The following is a 21,433-nucleotide window of genomic DNA, read 5'->3' as shown; positions in this document are numbered from 1 at the left end:
GTCTCAGTGATATCTAATTAAATTCAGAGAAACTCAGCTGATACTCAGTTTTGAAGTTCATTGCCTGTATTTTACACTTGAAGGAGCTGCATGCCCAAAAATTTGTCTATTTTGTCCAGTTTATATATTAAATACAAAGTTACCTATATCTACAAATTCTGTCTTAACTATGTCTTAACGAGCATTACAGGTCTAAAACAACCACTGAAAGGATTCTTTTTCCCTCAAACCGGTAGGCTGCCAGGTCAGGAAGTTTATGCTGATAGTTTTATACTCCCACAAACAAATTGAAAGGAACCAAAAGGGATAAAAAAAAAAAAAAAAAAAAAAAAAACTTGACTATTTGACTGTTTTTGCTTATAGATTTTTTTTTTGAAATTATTCTATAATTCTTCAACTTTCCATATTTTCAGATTAAAATACCTTTTTTGATTCCTTCTGATGAAATACACTGGAAAAGTTTTTTCATCTTATTAGTAACTGTAATATTTCATGGCATTTTAATACACACATACATCTAAGCTACATTTTTTGTTACTTGTGGGATAGTGCCTTTGGTTGTCACTAATTTGTACTAATTGAAAAGCAAAAGGCAAAAATATCTAATTGACATTGAGAATTTCAGCACAAAATAGAAAGCTGATTGCCTGTGTCAGCATAACTGCTTTTATGACCATTCTGCTTTGCTATCACTCAGTAGCTGAGCTAATAAGTGCTAAATAATGTTATATAACCCATACATTAATTGAAAGCAAAATATTTAGAACAAAAACTTCAGACTGATGTGCAAAAATACATTTCACAAATTTTATTGTTCAGTAAAGCACGTAACATATAAACATGCAATCATTCAATGATCTGAATTGATAAACACCTGTTTGTATTAACTCTAATGTCATTCATTCTGCTTTAATCATACTGGAATAAGTACAGCTATAAAATTGTCTGTAGGGGAATGAAAGCCAAATTTGTAGCTGTCATTTCTTCTTTTACAGACCTATTATTGAAGTTTAATAAATCTCTTTTCCAACTGCTTAAGCATGAAGAGGATTTTCCCATTCTATGTGTAACCTATTACCAAAGACAAAGGGAAAAATTCTGCCCTTGGTTGCATTTCCAAGAGCCTAGTGCATTCAATGGGATTCCTACAAAGTTCCCAACAGATGTTTCTGCTATACTTACTTCTAATGGAAATTTCAGCAATTCTTCCCCACCCCACTAACTTACACACTCTGGATTGTGAGGCAGTCTGCATGACAGAAGAAAAACAAGCTACCAAACCTTTCACCTGTGTTTGGGACACAAAAGATGTTCTGATTGTAAAACAGACACCTTTCCTTTCCTACCTGCCAATGTCGGTACCTGTGTACAGCTGGACATCTCCAGAGAAGGTGCAGACACTGGTGGCACAGTGCCACAGCAGACAGACATCACAAGCCGTCACCCTCTGTGATGGATGATGATATGTCTTACAACATACACTGCATTCTGAAGTTGTTCACCCCTGGATTTGGTTTTGAGAGTCAGTCTCATAATTTCATCTTTTTTTTTTTTTTTTTCTGCTTACTAGTGTGACACAAAACCTATGAATATTTTTTTAAACTATTGCTACATCTTAGAGAAGTAACTGAAACCAAGTTAGCCTAAAGAGTGCTCAAGTCTTAAAATCCTGGCAGAACTCATTCAAAGGATAGTCTGTACATGTCAGCAAATTATGTTCCATTTTTAACAAAAGTGTAATATATCCTGGATAAACTTGACTAAAACAGGTGTTCTCCAAAACTAATGGCACAGTTAACAAACCTACAACACCTAAGAAATAGAAGCAGGCTCTTGTTGACTTTGCTCTTGTAGGAAAAAGGAACTGAGAAGTCCACAGTGTCTCCCATTTTTACCTTTGTCCCCTGCTGAAGGCTATATAGCATATCATTTTTGCACTGTTAGTGGTAAGAGGTCTTTGGTGGAGGAATTAATTACCATCTAAGAAAAAGTAATACCTGCAGCACAGATATAGGTGATTAATTCAGCCACAAACTTGCACTTATTTCCCTGTGGCAAGACACTTACTGTTCTAAGAACATGAATTTGACAGAAAGCAAACACAAAGAATTCACATTCAGAAAACGTAAAGTGCATCCCTTCTTCTCTCAGTTTTCCAGTCAGCTTATAATGTCTAGACTTTTATTTTTTCAAAGTAAATAAAAAATCAGCTCACCCCAAGCTAATGGGAAACTATAAGTCACTATAGATAGCAGAATATAACAATCAAGTCTTATTATTTCATATATAAACTTTTACTTTAAAGTGTTATTTTAAATAACATACGTGGTTACCAGATCAAATAACCCATATAAACTATACTGAAAATATCATCTTTATTTACAGGAAATTAATTAAAATGAGCTTTAACTGTGCACAGGATCTTCAACAACTCTTTTTTTCTCAGAACCAGACCATGGCCCAGGTTTACAGCACTGGGCAGGACTAAGGAGAAAGACCCCCTCCCTCCCTCCCTCCCCCCCAAAAACACACACACACACACACACACACACACGAAGAAAGCATTCACCAAGAGAAGATCTTGCTCACCTACTCCTGGAAGAGGTGGAAGGCAGCTTGAAAACTATCGCTTTCTGATCAGGCATCATGTTTTGTTGCCTATCCCACTCTTTGGTTTTACTATTACATGCAACCTTTGCTCAAGTGAACTGTGAAGCTGTTATTCCAGCTCTTGGTGTTGTTCTGCCAATAAACTGTGTTATTTGGGAAAACAAAGGCTTAGACATCCTTTAATTCCGTACGAGCTTCTATATATACATACACTATCATTATCTTCCAGCACTATTCGTAATCACAACTACAAGAAATAACCAAAGAGAAAATTGGGAGTATATGATTATTTTATAGGCACTTCCATAACCATATAAATTGTTTCATAGTTAATTTACTGAACTCCAAAGATGCTTTAAAGAAAAGCAATTGGTTTGGGCTGTATAAAAAATGCTGCTTTTGAGACCTAAGAAATCCCACACTGCTTTCCAGAGCATGAATTAGATACTAGAAGAAGCATTCTTTGCAAACAGAACATCCAGCCTGCACTCAAAATTAGCTCACGTAGAGCCTTAATATTAGCACTATTAGTACTTGCTCTTTTGTGATTTAATGAAAATGCTCTGCTTCGAAAGAAAACTAATCAGATAATCACATTAGACTATCCCATAGGCCTTACTCAGTTAAGCTTCCAGAAAAATCATTGAATAAAACAACAGGATTAAGTCTCTTATGACCACACACGGTACCTATCATAAAACATGGCCAACATTTACACTGAGGTTATAAGATTGTTACATGGTTACCTGTGCTCTATAAAACTGTCATGTTAAACAGATTATAAAATGGTACGGAATATTAGATATTATTAACATGTTACTTATATTCTTTATCATCATTGCCTATCACCAAAACATTAGTACTTCAGTGTAAACACTGCAAAACATGTATGTGATTTAACAGATGGAACATTGACAAATTCAAACACTTTGGATCCCTTATCTATCCATAAGACCTAGAAATAAGGCATATGGTCAGCAGATTAGGAGAAGTTAAGTTAACAGCCTGAGTGCTTTGCTTTCCTCCCACACACCTTAACTCTGTCAGTTACGTTGCTGGATTCCTCATAGCAAATCTGATATCTTCAGGAGGTCACACCTGAGGAAGACTGTTAGCTGGCTGAAACATCGTTCTTTTATTTTTTTTCACTTCCCTGTGTACAAAGGAAACAAATAATGAATAGCTAGAGGGTTTAGTCTTTAAAAAAAAGACAGTGTTTTCTGCTAAGAGGATAACTCTGTGGCCTAAGAGATTTCACTTGCTCAAGCCCACACATTTATACACAACTGACACTTTATTCCACTATGAAAATTTTGACATAAAGTTGTAGAACTGATCACATCTATGGGATAGAAGCTTGACAGTTTTCCCATGCAGCACTACCAAAATTTCCTATTAGTAGCTGTAAACAGAATTAGCAGGGTGGCCACTTAGCAACCAAATGCTTTTGCTTTTGCATTCTTACAGCATGGCGCCGTCTCCTTTTAGGCTGAATACACTCCTGCCCATGCGACGGCCACTGGAAGTCTTTGGAGGGCATTTTGTTATTCTGACTCTCTACATCTTCAGAATCAGAGTCATCTTGTTGCATCAAAGGAAAATGTCTATCTGGATAAATCTCCTTCAGTTTGCCTGCAAAGAATACATCTAAGCATCGTCCAGCCTCAGCAACCTCCGAATCTGGCTGTAAGAGAATAAATAGTCATTTAGAGTTATTGCACACTGAGGTGATCAGGGATCAGAAACAAATTCCTACTCTACCCTAATGCCTTGCCTTGGTTCTGTCTGCTACATTCCCATTAGTCTCCTATGCACTTTCTATAGCCCATTAGTCCCTTTGTATTTACAGTGTAAGTAAAAACTAGATGCTGCTATTAGGGGAAACATTTCTGCACCTATAAGAAAAGAGATGTGCAGTGGACTAGAAAGAATAGCAATCTTAATTTCTTTGGAATTTCTATGCACCTGCATTCTGCTAGCTGTTTTGCTGGATATGCGTGGCTTCTCACAGAAAACCCAGCATCGTTCCAGAAAGTTGTCAGCTAAGACATCCTTCTTTAATTTTTACAACCATACACAGCTCTAGTTCTCAGATACAGCACTTTTATCATTAACAAATCTATATAGCTTCCAAAGAGTTTTTTTTTTTTTAAAAAAAAAGGATTAATCCTTCTGTTTATCCCAGTCATATACCTGATGTCAAAGGAATAGTTACACCAGTGTGACAGACTGAAAAAGCAATGCTCCAGTTTATATGTTCTCATCCCTGCATATTAGTTACGTACATAATTGAACTTTGCACAATTCCAAAACATGAGACGCACGTCAGTCACAAGTTCCTCAGGAGTCAAATAATGTGATTTGTCCTTTTTTTGCAGCTTTCTTCGTATGATTGACAAATCCATTGGCCTTTTTATGATCTGATAATAATGCCGAGCCTGCAATAAGAATAAAATAGAGGTAAACAGATGTAACCTTTTTAATTAAAACATTTCATCTCCAGTGACTTCTACTCAAGTTTGGATAGAAGTCACTGCAGAGGATTCCTTGCAGAGCAAGGAATAGAGGTCTAGTCTCATAGCATCTGCATTTACACATCATCTTCCTACTTGCCTTTTTAGGTTTGATTAAAAAAAAATATTTGCTTGCAAGACTGATCTTGAAAACAGCAGGCTTCAGTGACTATTCTGCTATTTGCACTTCCTATAGTTCATCCCATGATAAAACTGTTGTCATTTAACCATAATCATAAATATATGTGTAACATTGACAATTAGCTAATATAAAGATAATGTGCTAGGATACTGGCAGTTGATACTGTGGGAAGTAGTCTGCCTAGCGTGACTACAAGTATAGTACCATACTCTCTCTGTAAAGTCTAGCAAAAGTTTATTTCAATGGGCACCCGTTACTGCTCCTTAAATTCTTCTGGATCAAAACTTGAGCCAGGGTTATTTCTAAAGTAAACCTCTCTTATGGCACTGTAACATTCTTCATATATGCAGCAGGTCAGCAATTCTAATCACCAGAATGCCTCATTTCACCTTAGTGTCCTACAAGCTTTAACACCCAAACCTGGCCCTAGAACATCTCCCAGTATTTACCTGCCTTTGAACTGGCACCTTCACATCACTTGCAAGAGTGATAACACCTACCCTGGGGTGCAAAACTGTTCAGCAAGAGTGCTAGTGAATGTCTTGTGAGAAGACAAAGGAAGAACTTGTGAGCAGCACCACAGTATTCCCTGGATTCCCCTGGCCCACGCGTTTGCAGTACTTACCAGGGGGCTGACTGGCTCATGGAATGGGAGGCTTAGGCTACTGCAGAATAGGGAAAGCAGCAACTTTTCACACTTCTGTAAAATGCAGTTTTAAAATACATTTTAGTTCAAAGCAAGTGAGTTTTGCCCTTGCCTTTAGCTAATCCGTGTTATACTAATGATAAAGGGTGTTTTATGTAGCCTGTGCACTTCTGATGTGAGATGGCACACTTCACTAACTTGGGGGCATCATATAGCATTTTAGCAGTTTTGAAAGTGAGGTTAATAAATTATAGGGAAGAAAAGAAGGATTATCTGATTTCCTTTTCTGTATGTATGTATCTTTCCTGAAAATTTATTTTTATTATTAGATGGAAACTCTTCAGCATTCATCCCTATCTCCTTTCTGTACTCCACTTCTGGACTCACTCTTCCTTGGCTCTTGACTAAAAGAACAGCAGCAGCAGAAATGAAATAATTTAATGGAAAACATTTCACTCAGTTCATATTCCATTCATACAAACAGGTATAAGTTATGTAGCTAGCAGCACTGTATGTAAATGATTATGTTTAATCATTCATCATTAACATTAACTTGCAAAATACTTATATTACTCTTCCTCTGGTTTTTTTCAGTGAGGCCAAGAAATGTGCTGTGAAGCAGTTCATAAGCCATGACTGTTAACTGAGCAAGGGAATTTCTAATTAACTCCATTTTCTAATTAGCACTTCATTAATCAATGCCCAGATCACAGCTATTTCTGGCTAGTATAGCCCAATGCAGTACAGACATGATCACATGAAGTCCAGAAGTTATACTCAACCCTGCAAGGAAATAGTAGTTCACGTCTGGAAACAGATGAATTTTTGTGGTACTGTGGCTAGGCTTATAGGCTTTGCCATGGGGCTGCAGTGCTTTCAGAATCATTGCTGTTGTCTTTATGTATAGCGCCCAGATTGGACTAGCATCAAATCCTAGATTTAATTAGTGTAGGGCCAGCTCAACATCTGCACCCAGCTGGGTGGACTTAGCCTCCCTGTTCTGCTGTCAGTCACGTACACAGGACATGTATTTGGAACTTCTTGCTTCCTGGTACCAAGTGGACCTTAAGAAAAGCTATTTTTCATAAGAGATTATTAGAGGAAACTGGTAATGAGAATGCAAAGAGTACAGGCTTTCTTTTGGGCTGGGTTAACAGCATCTAAATATCATCTTAAAGGTTACTAATGGTCCATATGAAGTGAACTGATGTTGTGAAGTGAGCTTGCTTTGCTGCTGCTGAGTGTGCCTTCCCTGTTTTGAGGAGAAAGGGATTCCAGATCTGCCAGTCTCATCCTTCTGTAACATGACCTTTGTTGTAAAATTAAATAGGAATTTCTAGAAAGAAGAGAATGATATAACTGAACATTAAGTTAATGCTTTTATTTACTGTCCTCAGAAATGTTCTATTAGCAACCAAGTCAGAACAGTCATACTTGCAATGAAGAGGCCATATACTGAGATCATATGTTCTTTTTCTATATAGTACAGTATATAGTTATTCCCACCTTCTGGTCATAGTCATCAAGGCCATACTGTGCTTTATAACTGTGGCTGTAACGTGTATTTTCACAGTCATATTCTACCTCTGGCTTCACTGCATTACGGCAAAGTGTACAAACCCATTCTCCTCTGCAAAACAACAAAGCAAAGCACTTCTGTCAAATTTTGTCAGCCACATTGCCAAACAACAAACCTCAAGAATCACTGTATTTGGAAATAATTCTAATTTTTAAATGGTACTAGACTAGCAGGCTGTCTTAATCCCGTTGTATCAGACACTCTCCAAGAGATTCAAATCTAATTAGATGTGTAATATTTCAGATAGTACTCATTGCACTTATTCTGGTATAGAGCAAAAGAGAAAGAAAAAATAGTGTTTGAAACTACATACAAAGATTGTGTGCAGCTGCACATATTCTTTTCTTAGAAAATTAAAAGAAAGTACAGCTAGCAATATAGCCAATGGTTAGGTCATAGGAGAAAAACAGATCTATTAAGATAATAAATAAATCATTTACCAAAGAAATCAAGATTTTCACAAAAGGATGTGCTGATGCATGCAATCCCAACCAAACAGATACAACTCAGCATGGGCTGAGTATGTCCTTGCTAGCAGATCCATTTTCAGAAACCCCTCTGTCTTCATGAAACTCTTAGTGATGCAACTTCTGCAAGTTATTCAGGGTCTGAATAACTAGATTAAGGATCATAAAGAAAAATGAATACAGAAACTAATTTAATTTCCAAGAACCTAATCTGGCCTAGAAAGTTTATTTTACAAGGAAAACTTGCTTTTCACAGCATTTTGAAACTAAAGCTTTAATAATGACTTAGTTCTTTGAGAAAAGAGGGAAAAGGACAAATGATGGCACTTCCTGTCTTTTGAACAGAAAGAATAAACCATAATCTCTAAGCTAGTACCCTACATGGCATTTTGCTCCATTGATACTGTTAATTGGGCTTGGCACAAATGGAGTACCCTCTGGATCCCACCTGGTAATGATTTATAACAGAGTTCAGAATTATGCAACAGCAGTAACAAACATTATTTACCCAGCCTCGCTTTTCAAGTTTGATATGTGAATGTGTGTCTAATTCTGGATCTTTGTCACAGGTGGTTTGGCTTTAACAAGTCGCTAGCAACTATATATATGTCTTAGAGAAACCTATGTCCTAAACATTAGCACAAATCCCCCCCAAATTCCTTAAAATTTCCTAAGTGTGACCTTGCATATATTTAAGACAATAGGTCATCTAAAGCTTTATGTTTTGATGCATGAAGAATATGTGGCTGGAAAAACTGAATAGGAGCTCACTGATCGCATTTGTCCTTCTACTAGTCTCTGTTCTTGCAGGGAAGATTCTACCTTTACACCACAGATGTCATATGATGGCTAGAACTTTGACTTGAGTAGGTTGTGAGGATATTTTTAAAACTCAGGTCTGCTCATCCTTTGTTGTACTGGCTCACTAACTGCAGAAAGAGCACAAATGGCTGGCAATATTTCTTGCTAATAATTCACCTAGTTCCCAGTATGTCAGACAATTCTTCCCATTTTAAGAAAAATAAGAAAAAAAAGGCAAGTGAGAGATGCAGTCATTATCCTTCTAAGATTGACATATATATTCCTGAGGATATATTCTGCCCCAAGGCAGTACGCAGAAACTGAATACGTTAGGGAAACGTCACATATACTCACACTGGAAAGCTGAGCAGGGCTGGAACATGGCATGAGAGATGGAACACCTTGGGGCAGTGATCACAGCACAACAGTTCTCCTCCATTAAGACACACAGCGCAGAAATCCTCATTTTCAATTGGATTGATTTCCTGAGTAACTTGAGATTTCTTCATGAGGGAGATGCCATTGCTAAGCTTCTGATCAACGGACAGAGTATCTTCTGGAGGAGATAGTATGTGTCCTGCAGCCTGGGTAAGGGGAACTTCTCTGTCCTCTGAGTCCTCTTTGGATTTTGGTCCTTCAGATGGACTGTCTTTATTTATCTTGAAGGGAGAAAATTTTGGTATCATGTCATCATCATATCATTTTCATATCTAAGGATATAACAGTAATGGTTATCTGCAGACAAAATTTCTCTGCAGTGAAATCTGGTAGAGAGGGCACTGGAGTTCAGCAGTCTGGGCTCAGCTCAGCACCTGTTGCTCGCTGGCCAAGTCAGCTTGGTTAACTCACTTCCTTCATATATCACAGTGTAATAGCACTGTGAGACAGCTGTACAGGTTTCTATCACAGGAAATAGAAACATGATAGTTGGCAATCATATTTGCTCTTTATGATAACTATATTCTATGCAGCATCTATGTCAAATGCAAGTTTTACAGGAAACAGTTCAAAACAAAGACTACCATCTTTTGTTAACACCTGAAATTCCCATTTCCTTCTGTGGAAAAAGGTTCACATACAAGACTTTACTGAAGTTGTAGAAGATTAAACTTCAGGAAGAAAAAATCTGTTATACTGATTTCTGGAATCAGTTTGATCATTCAAAGATACGATGCCTGAAAATGCATTCAGGTCCGTTTTAAGCTATTTATCCTATATTTGTAACAAGACAGATCAATCAGGTTGTTTGTTAGAATACAAAAAAATCACAGCTATCCAATCCCAGTGACTGACTTCCCAGAAATGCAAGTAACACAGAGCAACACAGCTAACAAAAGCTGCATCCTCTCTCTAGATTTAGATCCTACTCAGCCCATCACAGAAGTGTCCAAGGCTGAAATTAATCAACAGACTTGTTTAGTATATAACAACTACCAGTAATTGCAGGTACAAGCCAGTGGGAAAAGGGGCAGAAAGCAAATAAAACCTCAAGCAAATTCCACTCACTTTTATAGCCATACTTGAAGACTGGGACCCACATTCAATTACCAGGAGGAAAGCGCCCTCCTGCTCACTCTCCTGTGGCTGCAGCTTAAACACTGGGAGATCCCCCGATTCTGACACACACATCTTCAGGCGTTCAAGTCGCACATAGGGGATCTTCAGCTCCTTAGTGTCAGCTCTACAATCAAAATGACACATCCTGAAATTCACCCATGTTCTACAAAATTCCCATATGCACACACCTAGTTTCAACATTTTTCCTATGTGTTTGTGCTCTTTTTTCTTTTTCCAACTGTGACTCTTCAAGCTGAAGTACATGCTAAATATTGTAAAAGTGGGAGTTTTTCACTCACATTTTTTCTTCTTGAGAGGGGAGTTTTTTTCATGTTTTGAGAAACAGGAATGGAATCACTTTAACTGATTATGTGTGTAAACATACTACTAATTTCTGTCCTAAAAATTTGCCCTTACTGTGCTCATATATTTTTGTTTTAACCATCCCAGTCCAAGTAATGCTCAATACTTTTCAGTGAAGCTAGCTTCAAAAAGGAATATGGTACATTATTTAGCTTTACTTTAAAATACTAGTAAAGTAATATCTGAAAACAAAATTTTATAAAACTGTTGAGGTAATTTTAATCCTGTTCTCATTATGTTACTCTACTCAGTATTTTTAATATCTAATTGAGGCTAAACAATTTCTAGTTATAAGTTTGTAAATATTTATATTTTCTGGAAAATTGCATCAGAATAACAGAAGTGCATGAACTTGCCACTTCTTTTAAATTTTTGTTTTCAAGTTTAAGTTGTATGTTTACAACTTTCAGAATTATCAGCTACAAGGAATTTGCATTCTTTTCAAGTTTCCCATTAGCATTAAGTATGACAATTTTTCTAAATATATGCATAAATTTTTGTGGCCAGTGCTTCTATAAAAAAAAAAGAAAAAAAATAGACTGTTACCTGACATTCTGATTGCTTTTCATACCCATTTCAAAACGTTCCTTTTCACAGTTATTGGAATCTGGAACAGAAGATAAGAAAATGAATAAAATATTTATAATATCAGAGTCAGATTAGGGTAGAAAGTACTTCAATATTCATGTACTTCTGACTGGTGTTTAATATGATAAGTGAATTATAGAAGCATTTCATCTATATACATATATAAAACGTGTGCTATTTGCTATTCTAGGATCCAGTCTTTGTCTCTCCCTTTTTTAAATCACAGTTCCTATCTTGAATCTGAGGAGCCTTTTCAAATATTTTGTTGAAATGGTTACATTCCCATGGAATTCTGTATTTCCACAGACATACCACATTCATCCAAATACATGGAACTATATAAGTAAATCCTCTTTGCTATACAGCTGTCACTTGAGAGTAACAGACCTACTGAGGTCTGAGCCCTTTAGGCCCAGGAAGTCTCCCCAGTGTCCTACTCCACGTTAAGAAGCTTCTGTTTAATTCTAGTTACTCAATGGCAGGAGAGAAATTCTGCCTCCCACCTGCCACGGAGGGATGAAAGTTACAATATATGATTCCTTTACACCCTCCAATACCATACAAACATATGAATTCACATCTTTACTGTACATAAACATGTAAGTGACTATAGTTCCTGGTTGAGACTAGACACAAGAGCAACAAAACAACTTTGGAGAGATGGAATGGGGTAGAGATGAATGCCCTTCTGGACACCCTTGTTAAGACTAGCACACTGACGAACTCCATAGAATCTCCTTCCTTTCTTAGTAATTAGTTTACTAACAATAAAATAAAATAAATATGACTTTTTGGAGACATGTTAGTGCCATGAAAAAATGCCTTTTTTTTTTTTTTTTAAAAAAAAAGAACAGCTAGCTCAGATCAGGGGTCCCTACCCCATAGCTTGAGAGCAGTATGTTTCTGAGATAGCCTGTTGTTTTTTCTCAGCCATAGGAAATACAATATAATGGAGACTGACAAGGAAAAGTGCATTTCATGTCATTTCCAATGTGTTATTCACTTGCTGTTGTTGCTCAGGTGAAGGTTGGTAGTCATGGATCCAGGCAGAGTTACTAAAGGGTAATGGCAAAGTGAGTTGAAGGAGCATCTCTTGTTGCATTCTGTCAAACTGGAGGACATTTTAGTGGTGCTGGTCCTAATATTAATCAGTATTTCCATCAATAACTTGGTTCACAAAAAAAAATATAAAATTTGTGGATGTCACCAAACCAAAGGGGTTCCAAAGTGCTTCAGGGAACGTTCACAATTTGAAAATGATCTTAATACGCTGGAGGAAAAAAAAATGTCCCTAGTCAATAAAACCTTGTTAGACAGCTGTAAGAACAAAGCTTGTGAAGGATCAGATGCACAAAAATCACCATGGAAAATAACTGACTAGAAGTGTTATGCCAAGAAGAAAATGAAGGTTTAGGTGGCCATTCACAACATATGGGTTAACAATGTAATGCTGCTGCAAAAAAGATAAATGTCAGCCAGCAATATATTGCCAGTAGTCAATACCCTACTCAACTTGGCACCCTGGAGACCTGAGGGGCAACAGTGTTTTTTGGGCAAAACTCCTTAATTGCAGAGAACTCAGAGTACATATAGTAGGTGGCATTAAAAAAAACCCTGATCCATGAGGAAAGACTGAAATCATTAGATTTGTTTAGTTAGGAGGAGGGAGGGAGGGAGGGAGGTGGGGGGACACTGACACAAGCCCCAGTAGGACAGACAGACACCATAAGAGAGAAAATGATGAAATGATGCACAGTTTTTACCACATCCCCTGGGATTAGGATAAGTAGTATTCAGCTGTAAATTAAGCTGAAATGTTTAGATTAGATATTAGAAAATAATGAGTCACTGGAGAGATGCACCAGAAGTAGTGTATTTAGGGAGCACAGAACTGCTAAAGCCAGTAAGTCCTACTGAGAGCCATTAGCAAAGATGCACTGCTTTTGCAGCCAAGTTAATACCTCTCACTGGTGCATGCTGCTTACCACGGTTGCATCATCTCAGACCTCTGCACTGCACTCAGTCTTGCAAGCAAGACCAGAGCCATTCACTACTGGTCCTTCTTTAAGGAAGGGGAGCACCATTGCATTTGAGGCTCCTGTCTTTCCACCCTCCTGCACAACAGGACTAGTACTTTGAACGTAGCAAATCTGTACTATTACGGACCGTGTGACTCTATGCCAGGGCTGTCTTCTGTATGTGGCGTCACACAATCCAAACCACATACTACAAAGCTGCTCCCTTTAAAGAGAGCCTGACTTAGCCTGACTAATACACAGCTGTTCTGGCACTCTTTTTAGGGGTGCTGCTGATCCTTACTACTCATACAAATGATTGTGGCATAATTGTCACAATTTGGCTTAGCGTATATAAGAGAAGACAAATACATTTCCTTGGCTCACTGAGCTGGGCCTTCTTTGTACTAATTAGAATTCTCTGAATATAAATACAGCACAGAGATAGAAATATTAATTCATCTTTTACAGAGAAAAGCAGCCAAATGTTGGCATAAGTCACAGAATAACAGCTTGATCCTGCAATCCCTTGCTTGCATGAATAGTCCCATTGACTTTTAAAGTTTGCAGGAATGAGGCTTTATGGTGTAGCACAACGATGCTGGCAATTTGCCCATGAACAGAGTTAAGCAAGGTCTAATTCTCCATTAAGATTGAAGAAATAGGCCCTGGCCTTAGCTGAAGGAAATTGTCCACAGTAGACAAAGCCAAGGAAAAGCACGTACTGTGCAAAATACTAATCTAACAGAAATTTGCCACACTAGTGATGTGAAGGACTTCGGAGAAGGCACATTATATTTTGTGAGCATTTTTTTTAATTGAATTCAGATTCTTCAAACCAGCTCTTCAATAGTAATAACTGCAGGTCTCACTAGTCAGAGTGCTTCGAAGAGAACAAATACTCAGGTACTTCACACATATACTAGTTTCTGCTTCAGAGCTGAATGATGTTACAAATTGAAGGCATACCATTTCCATTTTTTTCTCCCCAGATGAGATCAAGAACTCTTTTCCATGTGATTAAGTACTTGATAATATTTGAAATTTGCTAGAAAAGCAAATTTATGTGAGTACATTAATAACCACACTGCTCTGCAATACTTGCAATGTGCAGTGCTAAGAAAAACCCAAAACCCAAATGAAATAATGAACAGCCTAGTACCTTCTTGATTCCTAAGTTGTCTCATTCTGGCATTCAGTGGCAGGAAAGTAGTATTGCTGAGCAGTTCAGAAGGAGAAGCACAATGCTGAGATTTTTTGAGTGAAAGATTGATAGGTTCTTCCAGCACTTTTTCCATAGAAAGAGTGAATTCGTTTACATCTTGCCCAGCTGTAGCCAAGTTGTCTTCTACAGGATGATTCACAGTATGGAAATCTTCATTTTCCAGCTTCAGGGGAAAACAGATAAGTTTTATTATTCATTTCTTTTATTTCCACCTTAAGAAAATACTTCATAATCAGTCCTCAAATACCAGTAGAGGAGCAAAACTTTACTTACTGAAATAGCCTTTAGCTGACTGACTCTAACCATAACAAGTGCTATCACCGAATGTGGATTTCCCAGCAATAAATGAGTTTCAGTGATTCTTACCTTGCACTTAGCATTGGCCTGGAGTTTATCACCTGGTACAAGGCTGGCAGTTGCCCTAGGGCTCAAGTCACCTGGAGCTCGGCCCAAGGCCAAGCTGTAGCTGGGCACCGAGACTGCTGGTGTATTACAGTCACGAAGAGTGTTCTGGGACGGGCTGCGTGTTACAGCTGCTGCACCTTGCATCTGTGGATCAGCTGACCTAGATAACCTTGTTGAAGGTAATTCCATTTCTAAACTGTCTGAAAAGTCCACAACGTTTAACGAAGATGAATGCTGGGGAAAGGAAAAAAAAAAAAAAAAAAAGGAGCAGCTAATCAGCTTTTAAGCGGCAAATGCTACTGTTACTTCTAGAATGCACGAGATACTGTATTTCAGTCATGATTAATGAAGCAGTTGGGTCACAACAGCTTGAAAGTATCTACTGTAATCTCATACCATCTACCAAAGCTTTACAGTTTCTACCATTAAAGCTGAAAACTGGAAAAGGAAATGCCTAAGTTTCTCTTCTGTAAACTACAAAAATTGTTTTTTCTTGATCATTTCAAGGGATCCTGATTTTTAATTCTTTATGGTGAATGGGAAATCTAAGCATTTAGAATATTGTACTAGATCTATACTTTATATAAGCCTTACTAGCATCAGTTAAGTTAATCCAAAGGAGAAATGATTCAGATCTGACCTAAGTGGACAAAACTGTCCTTACTTTAACGATGCTGAATACTTTATGCTACTTAGTGAGTCTGCCCCATTAAAACTTAAGGCGCTTATCCTTTACAATACCAGAGTGCAAATGGAAAAACATCTCAGGTACTAATAAGGAAAGGATGCACTTATCTAGTTTTCAAAGAAAGGGAATAGCCTATCTACCAAAGTCTGAAATAATAATTTTAGCAATATGTATGTGCTACTGTCTCATGATTTGTCACTGTCAAAAACACAGAAATACTGTTATGCAAAACAAAGCAAATCCATTCATCTAGGTGACTTCCTTAAGCTGCCTGACATCCAGGAATGTGTGACAGAACTGAAATCATGACACTTCTAATGCCCATATAAGGCAAATATAAGAAGCCTTAAGTAGTATGCAGATCTGTGTCATTTGAATATGTAATTTTCCATTTACTTTATCATAGTTCATTGGTGCTTCATTACCCTTGATAATTCACTGAATAAATCCTTTTCATTTGACTACAATACAGTAAGTAGTACTCATTATAATATAAATCAAGACAGAAATAAATGTGTTGATTGCATCTGAATTGGAGTTTAATTTCATTGTTGCACTGATTTTTTTTCTGTTATGTATTCATAATTGGTCTGTGACTTCTAAGTGAAACAGAAGGGACCTGTGTTGTAGATTTAATTGGTATTTTTCTCAGCTATTACTCTAGGTTTGGATTTTGACAACTTTTTCCATCTTAATCAGGCAGCAGCAAAGGGTAGTAATCTAGATTCAGCTGTCAGTTGAGCTTGCATAAATCCTACACAATGCCAAGGAAGTCAGTCTTGAATTCCTCTGCTTATGAGGCATATCACCTATGTGCTAAGAGTGCACTCTGCCCACAGACATTAATTTCCATCTGAGGATGTAATTTAATTTCCTTTTCCTCACTTTGTAATAGACCCTAGAGCAGGAGCTTTGCTTGAACAGCAATTGTTGATCCAGGATCATATTCAATGAGAGAAAATAGCCTGCATTAGAGACAGAAAGAGGTCAGCCAACCTGCAGTGTCAGGGAAGGTTTACACCATTCTACAACAGGGTGCTCTGCTAAGGCTGTTTTAAAGAGTCCCAGGGGATCTTTCCAATGTAGGAGGAACTCCAGACGGTACTGTGTCTCTGCAGCCACCATATAGACCATTTTCCTTCCCCTGAGGCTACTTTTCCCTAAATCTAGGCTGTGTCTGGGCTATAAAAACCTCTTGGAACTAGCTGGAACCAGTCAAACAAATCTTTTGCTTATCATACATTTAAGTTGAAAACTAGAACACAGCAAATGAGGAAATAATGCATTGATGGAGACACCATTTCCGATATAGTCCTGACAGAGCAATCCTAAGATTTCTGAAGTTTCTAACCAAAGGAATATATCTAAAGCAAAAAGGAATCCAGCCTTCATGGTCACACCTAAAGATGATCATAAGTACCAGAAATATTTAAATATTTACTTGTTGTGATAATTTGCTTGTGATGGTTCCTGGACATGCAGTGGCAAATGTGGCAGTAAGAATGCCCTGCTGAGTATGCATTTATCTTTTTGTTCCATCACTCCTTTTCTTTGTATGCCTTTTTCAGATCATAAAATAAGCTATGTGGATTGTTCTTATATCACTTAACAGAAAATCAAAAAAAAAATAAGAAGCAGGATTCCTGCTTGAACTGAACAGATGAACTATAATCAGTCTTACCTTTTCCTCTTATTTCAAAGTCCATTGTAAGCATTAAGTCTCTGTGAAGTAGGCAGCTATTTATTTCGTCAGATTCTCAAAAGCATAAAGCATTCCAAATTCTTATTTGAGTCAACAGGAACTCCCTAATGCTGGGCTCCATTGGAAATGGGCCTGCTGAGGCACATGCATGGTAAGTACATCACTCAAGGCTGCAGAGCAATTTAATAGGAGACCTTATGGCTATTCTCTTCTAATCTCTACACACATCTTCCTTTACTCATATTACAGGAGTGTGCCATCACCCATTACAAATTGAGGGCTGACCCTAAAAAGCCTCATCTATGTGTAACTGTATACAGTGTGAGTGAAATGCTAGCCCTTCTAGCTCAAATGGTAGGATTACTACAGGCTTCAGTAAGCCAAGTTTACTTACTGTAAGTAATCACTGGGACTACTCCTACAGCAGAAGAAAAAAAAAAAAGCACATGTATGAGACTCTGCTATAACTAGTATTTTTAGGTAGGTAAAATTAAATTACATTATATGGCTATATCTTTTTTACTCTTCTTGCTAGCATCAGTTTCTTAAGAGATCTTTTCACATTATATAAGCCAATACAAAACTTACTCTTATTAAAAAAGAAAAAGAATAATGAGGCCATCAAACTGCCATCTGTCCTTCCCTTGGGGCAAAAGTTAATTTTGTGGTTATTTTAATGATGAAGCAACATTATGATCCTTCAGTGCAAAATATTAAAACTCAGTTAAGAACAGACACATTCCATTCTGATCCATGAAGCTGCTGTCAAGTGTGAAGTGAACAATGCACTGGGAACAAGGCTCATTAATAGCCTATTAATTCACTCCCTAAAATAATCATTTCTTTTGCCATTAGCAAAAATTTCTCTTTTCCCTTGACAGTTCAGCTAGTGTTTGAAAATGGGATGCCTTTAAAGAATTGATCCCTATTTTATAAAAGCTCTATTGCTCTTACATTGCACCCTTTGAACAACAACAAGCATTAATTATGCTCTTGGGTAGAGGGTAGCTTCAGTTGCTGGTTAATTTTGAAACTTTTGACATTTTAATGTACAGCATGGCACATCCAAATACATCTGTGTCATTACAAATGGAATTCTCATTCCTCATAATTAATTTTGGTCTGATGATCTTTATAATGGCAGTATCATCACCACCCCAAAAATGCCTTCTACCACAAATTTCATAGCTATGGTAGTGAAAGGTAAGAATAAAGAACATGCAAAGTGCCTTCAAGGAACAAAAAATAAACATTGTTCAGTTCAAGTATTTCTTTGACCATGTTGCATTTAAAAAGGTCCAGTGTAAACATGCAGCACTAATACAGAATAATTCTGAGAAACAAATACTTACCTTGAAACACTGGGATTACGATTTGTTAGGATTGTTTTGGCCAAGTCTCAAGGCTGTTGACACTAAGTGTCACAAAAAAAGAAAGCTAAAAGTAGGAACCACCAATTCTCTTTGCTATAAGAGAAATAACACGCTGCAAATGGTTGCGGAGTAATGAACGGCTGCTATTAAGTGGAGCAATCCCCCTGGCAGCTCATTATGCTAGGAGGTTAAACAAATGTACTACTCCAATCCAGTTGTTTAACTCACCACACACAGCAGCACAGATAGACATAGAAAGCATTTGTAGACTGTGCTATTTCCCAATTTCAGAATGGAATCCGAATGATTTCCTTTCCATTTTCATAAAAAAAAAAAAAAAAAAAAAAAAAAAATCCAAATCTCCCTTAACATTTGTCTGAATAAACTGGAGCTGGCTTAAAACGGTAGAAGGAAGAGACTGTATGGAGCAAGCAGCATCATGTTTTATTTATCCTCTTTTCCAGGTCAAAGCGAAAGGTTTTGTTAAATTAACATTCTGGGTAACGTACCTAATTGCATTAAGCATGAACACACTTGTGCTGTAAAAGCAGCTCAATTCTTTGAAGTCAAAAAATACTCTGATACTTTAGGAATTTAGGACCCTAAATACCAGGTTATTATCATCATTTCCTCCACTGCTAATCCTGCTAAAATTAATAAAAATCAGCCTCAACAACCCTACCCCCCTGCAACCGAGATTCAAGTCAATGCACTGAGGAGCGCTCCTTGGTTAATAGGGAATATTTTCTAGGATTTGCCTGTTTCAAGTACTCCATGGAGCCTGAGAGACAAACACAGAACTGTTTAAATAAGAAAGAAGTCAGAACTTACTGAGAAATAATAATAAAAAGATAGTAATACAGAAATTCTCCTTAAAGCATGATACATAGTTTCAGTATGCTTGATCCTTACTTACTAGTTCTGGTCACTCTGTCTCAAAAGCATATATCAAAACTAGAAAATAGGGCGACGAGCATGAAGAACTAAAGCATAGAATGACTTCCGTGCAGAAAGACATTGAAAAGACTAGTAATCATTTTACAGCCTTGAAAAGAAATGTTTGAGAGGAAATTCAATAGGGATCTATAAAATCATGGCTATTATGGAGATGGTGGATAGGGAATGATTATTCACTCATTTTCCCTAACACAAGAGCTAGAAGCTATCTTACTGAATTATCAGGCAACAGATTTAAAGTAATCAAGCAGAAGAACTTCAAAATTCATGATGCTGAGTATCCAATACTACCAATAGTATAAAAATGGACTCAAAAGAGGGATTAGATAAATTCATAGATAAGGGATCTGTGAAGAGCTGCAAAACACAATGGTCTGAATATAACCTTTAGCCCAGGAAGTCTGTAAGGTGCTGGTTTCTAGAAGCCGGGATAATGCACCAGCAAAAGATCAGTTACTATTTACCTGTTTCTTACACCTCTCTCTAAATATCTGCTATTGGCTACGGCTGTATGTGATCAAATAAAGCTCTTCAGTAATGTTCCATAATGATTTACTAATACAGTGTTCAAATTCAGATATTTATTTTGAGTAAGAGGTGAAATAATGGTTCAAGGAAAGAAACCCTCAATAGTTATTTAGGGACATAACCAAATCTTAACTGGATATAAGGTGTCTCATACATTCATAACTGATAGCAGTGTTCCAGAAGACAAAACCATGAGTGGCAAAACCTGTTTTGTTTTTAAGGTGAGGAAGAATGGTATGGAGCATACCACAATCCAAGGCCTGACCCAACAGCTGGACAAGCTAAGGAATCCTCCCTCCCAGAAACACAGGCTCAGCTCCGAAGTAATGAAAGGGGCGTACTTACTCACAGGAGGATAGGTCCAGTGAGCACTGGAACAATGGCAAAGCCTGTTGCTGTGGTACCTGAAGCTTAAACTATAAATTTGTCCTACCAACGTGCAGTAATTATGACATTTCTCCAAATGCTAGGTACAGCCTTTAGATCTCTTGCTCATCATAGCCACAACAGACAATTAGGTACATGCGAGCAACACAAGGACTGCATGCCCTTTATTACCCCTAAAAACACAATTAGGCCAAAAATACCTTATTATTCCTGCTTCTGCTCCAGAATAGATGACCTCTCCATCTGTGTGTAAATTAATAACTCAATAGCATACTACACAAAAGCAACAGGAGGACCATATCATTCCAGAAGGTTGGCAACCCTCTCCACAAAACTCTGAATCTAATTGAGCACTACACTGCAACATAGCAATTCAATGGCTCATATAAAATCTGTTTGCTGGAGCTTGGTAAAATTCCCCAAAAGACAAAAACTGGTATTGCAAAAGTTAGCCTGAGATTATTTCTCTATCTTATTGGCATTCTTACTAGAGAGGTGAGGTATTCAGCAGGCCCGGAGACAAAACAACTCTTCCATTCAAAGTAGGCATCCCTGCTAGGTGAGAAGTGAGGTATACTGATGGAAAAGTATGAGGACAAAATTATGTCCATTTTGCAGACAGACAGGAATATCCCATTTTTTAGTGCTATGTTCTTAAAAGGTGCTAATCATGCCTCAAATTATGTTATGTGCAATACTTCAGATTTACATCAAACACTCAATGATCTAGGCAGAAAAATATTTATTCTGCATAAAACTCACTTCACAGAGAAATAAGTTAGATGTACACAAGGAAGACATAAAAGCTGATAAAATATTATCATTAAAGTCTCCAAAACAGTGAAATAAAGGAAAACAAGCCCCATATAACTTAAGTTACACATTCA

The 21,433-nt window shown here is 37.3% G+C and overlaps 1 protein-coding gene across 1 annotated transcript in view; it reads right to left on the bottom strand.

Moving 5' to 3' along the window:
* Positions 1-3,702: 3,702 nt before the first annotated feature.
* TRIM66 (tripartite motif containing 66) overlaps positions 3,703-21,433 on the bottom strand; it is a 48,576-nt gene continuing 30,845 nt past the window's right edge. Inside the window, exons 11-20 of the mRNA XM_062577348.1 lie at positions 14,873-15,145; positions 14,444-14,669; positions 11,225-11,285; positions 10,265-10,439; positions 9,113-9,417; positions 7,418-7,541; positions 5,891-5,965; positions 4,896-5,048; positions 4,081-4,294; positions 3,703-3,767 (exon numbers count right to left, since the gene is read on the bottom strand). Coding sequence (XP_062433332.1) covers positions 3,703-3,767; positions 4,081-4,294; positions 4,896-5,048; positions 5,891-5,965; positions 7,418-7,541; positions 9,113-9,417; positions 10,265-10,439; positions 11,225-11,285; positions 14,444-14,669; positions 14,873-15,145 — 1,671 coding nt within the window. The remainder of the gene's footprint in view (positions 3,768-4,080; positions 4,295-4,895; positions 5,049-5,890; positions 5,966-7,417; positions 7,542-9,112; positions 9,418-10,264; positions 10,440-11,224; positions 11,286-14,443; positions 14,670-14,872; positions 15,146-21,433) is intronic.

Source organism: Rhea pennata, chromosome 5 (assembly GCF_028389875.1).
Source record: "Rhea pennata isolate bPtePen1 chromosome 5, bPtePen1.pri, whole genome shotgun sequence".
In the NCBI taxonomy this organism is placed as follows: Eukaryota; Metazoa; Chordata; class Aves; order Rheiformes; family Rheidae; genus Rhea; species Rhea pennata.
Note: the sequence above shows the minus strand (reverse complement) of the source record. Positions and strands in the feature narration are given on the sequence as shown.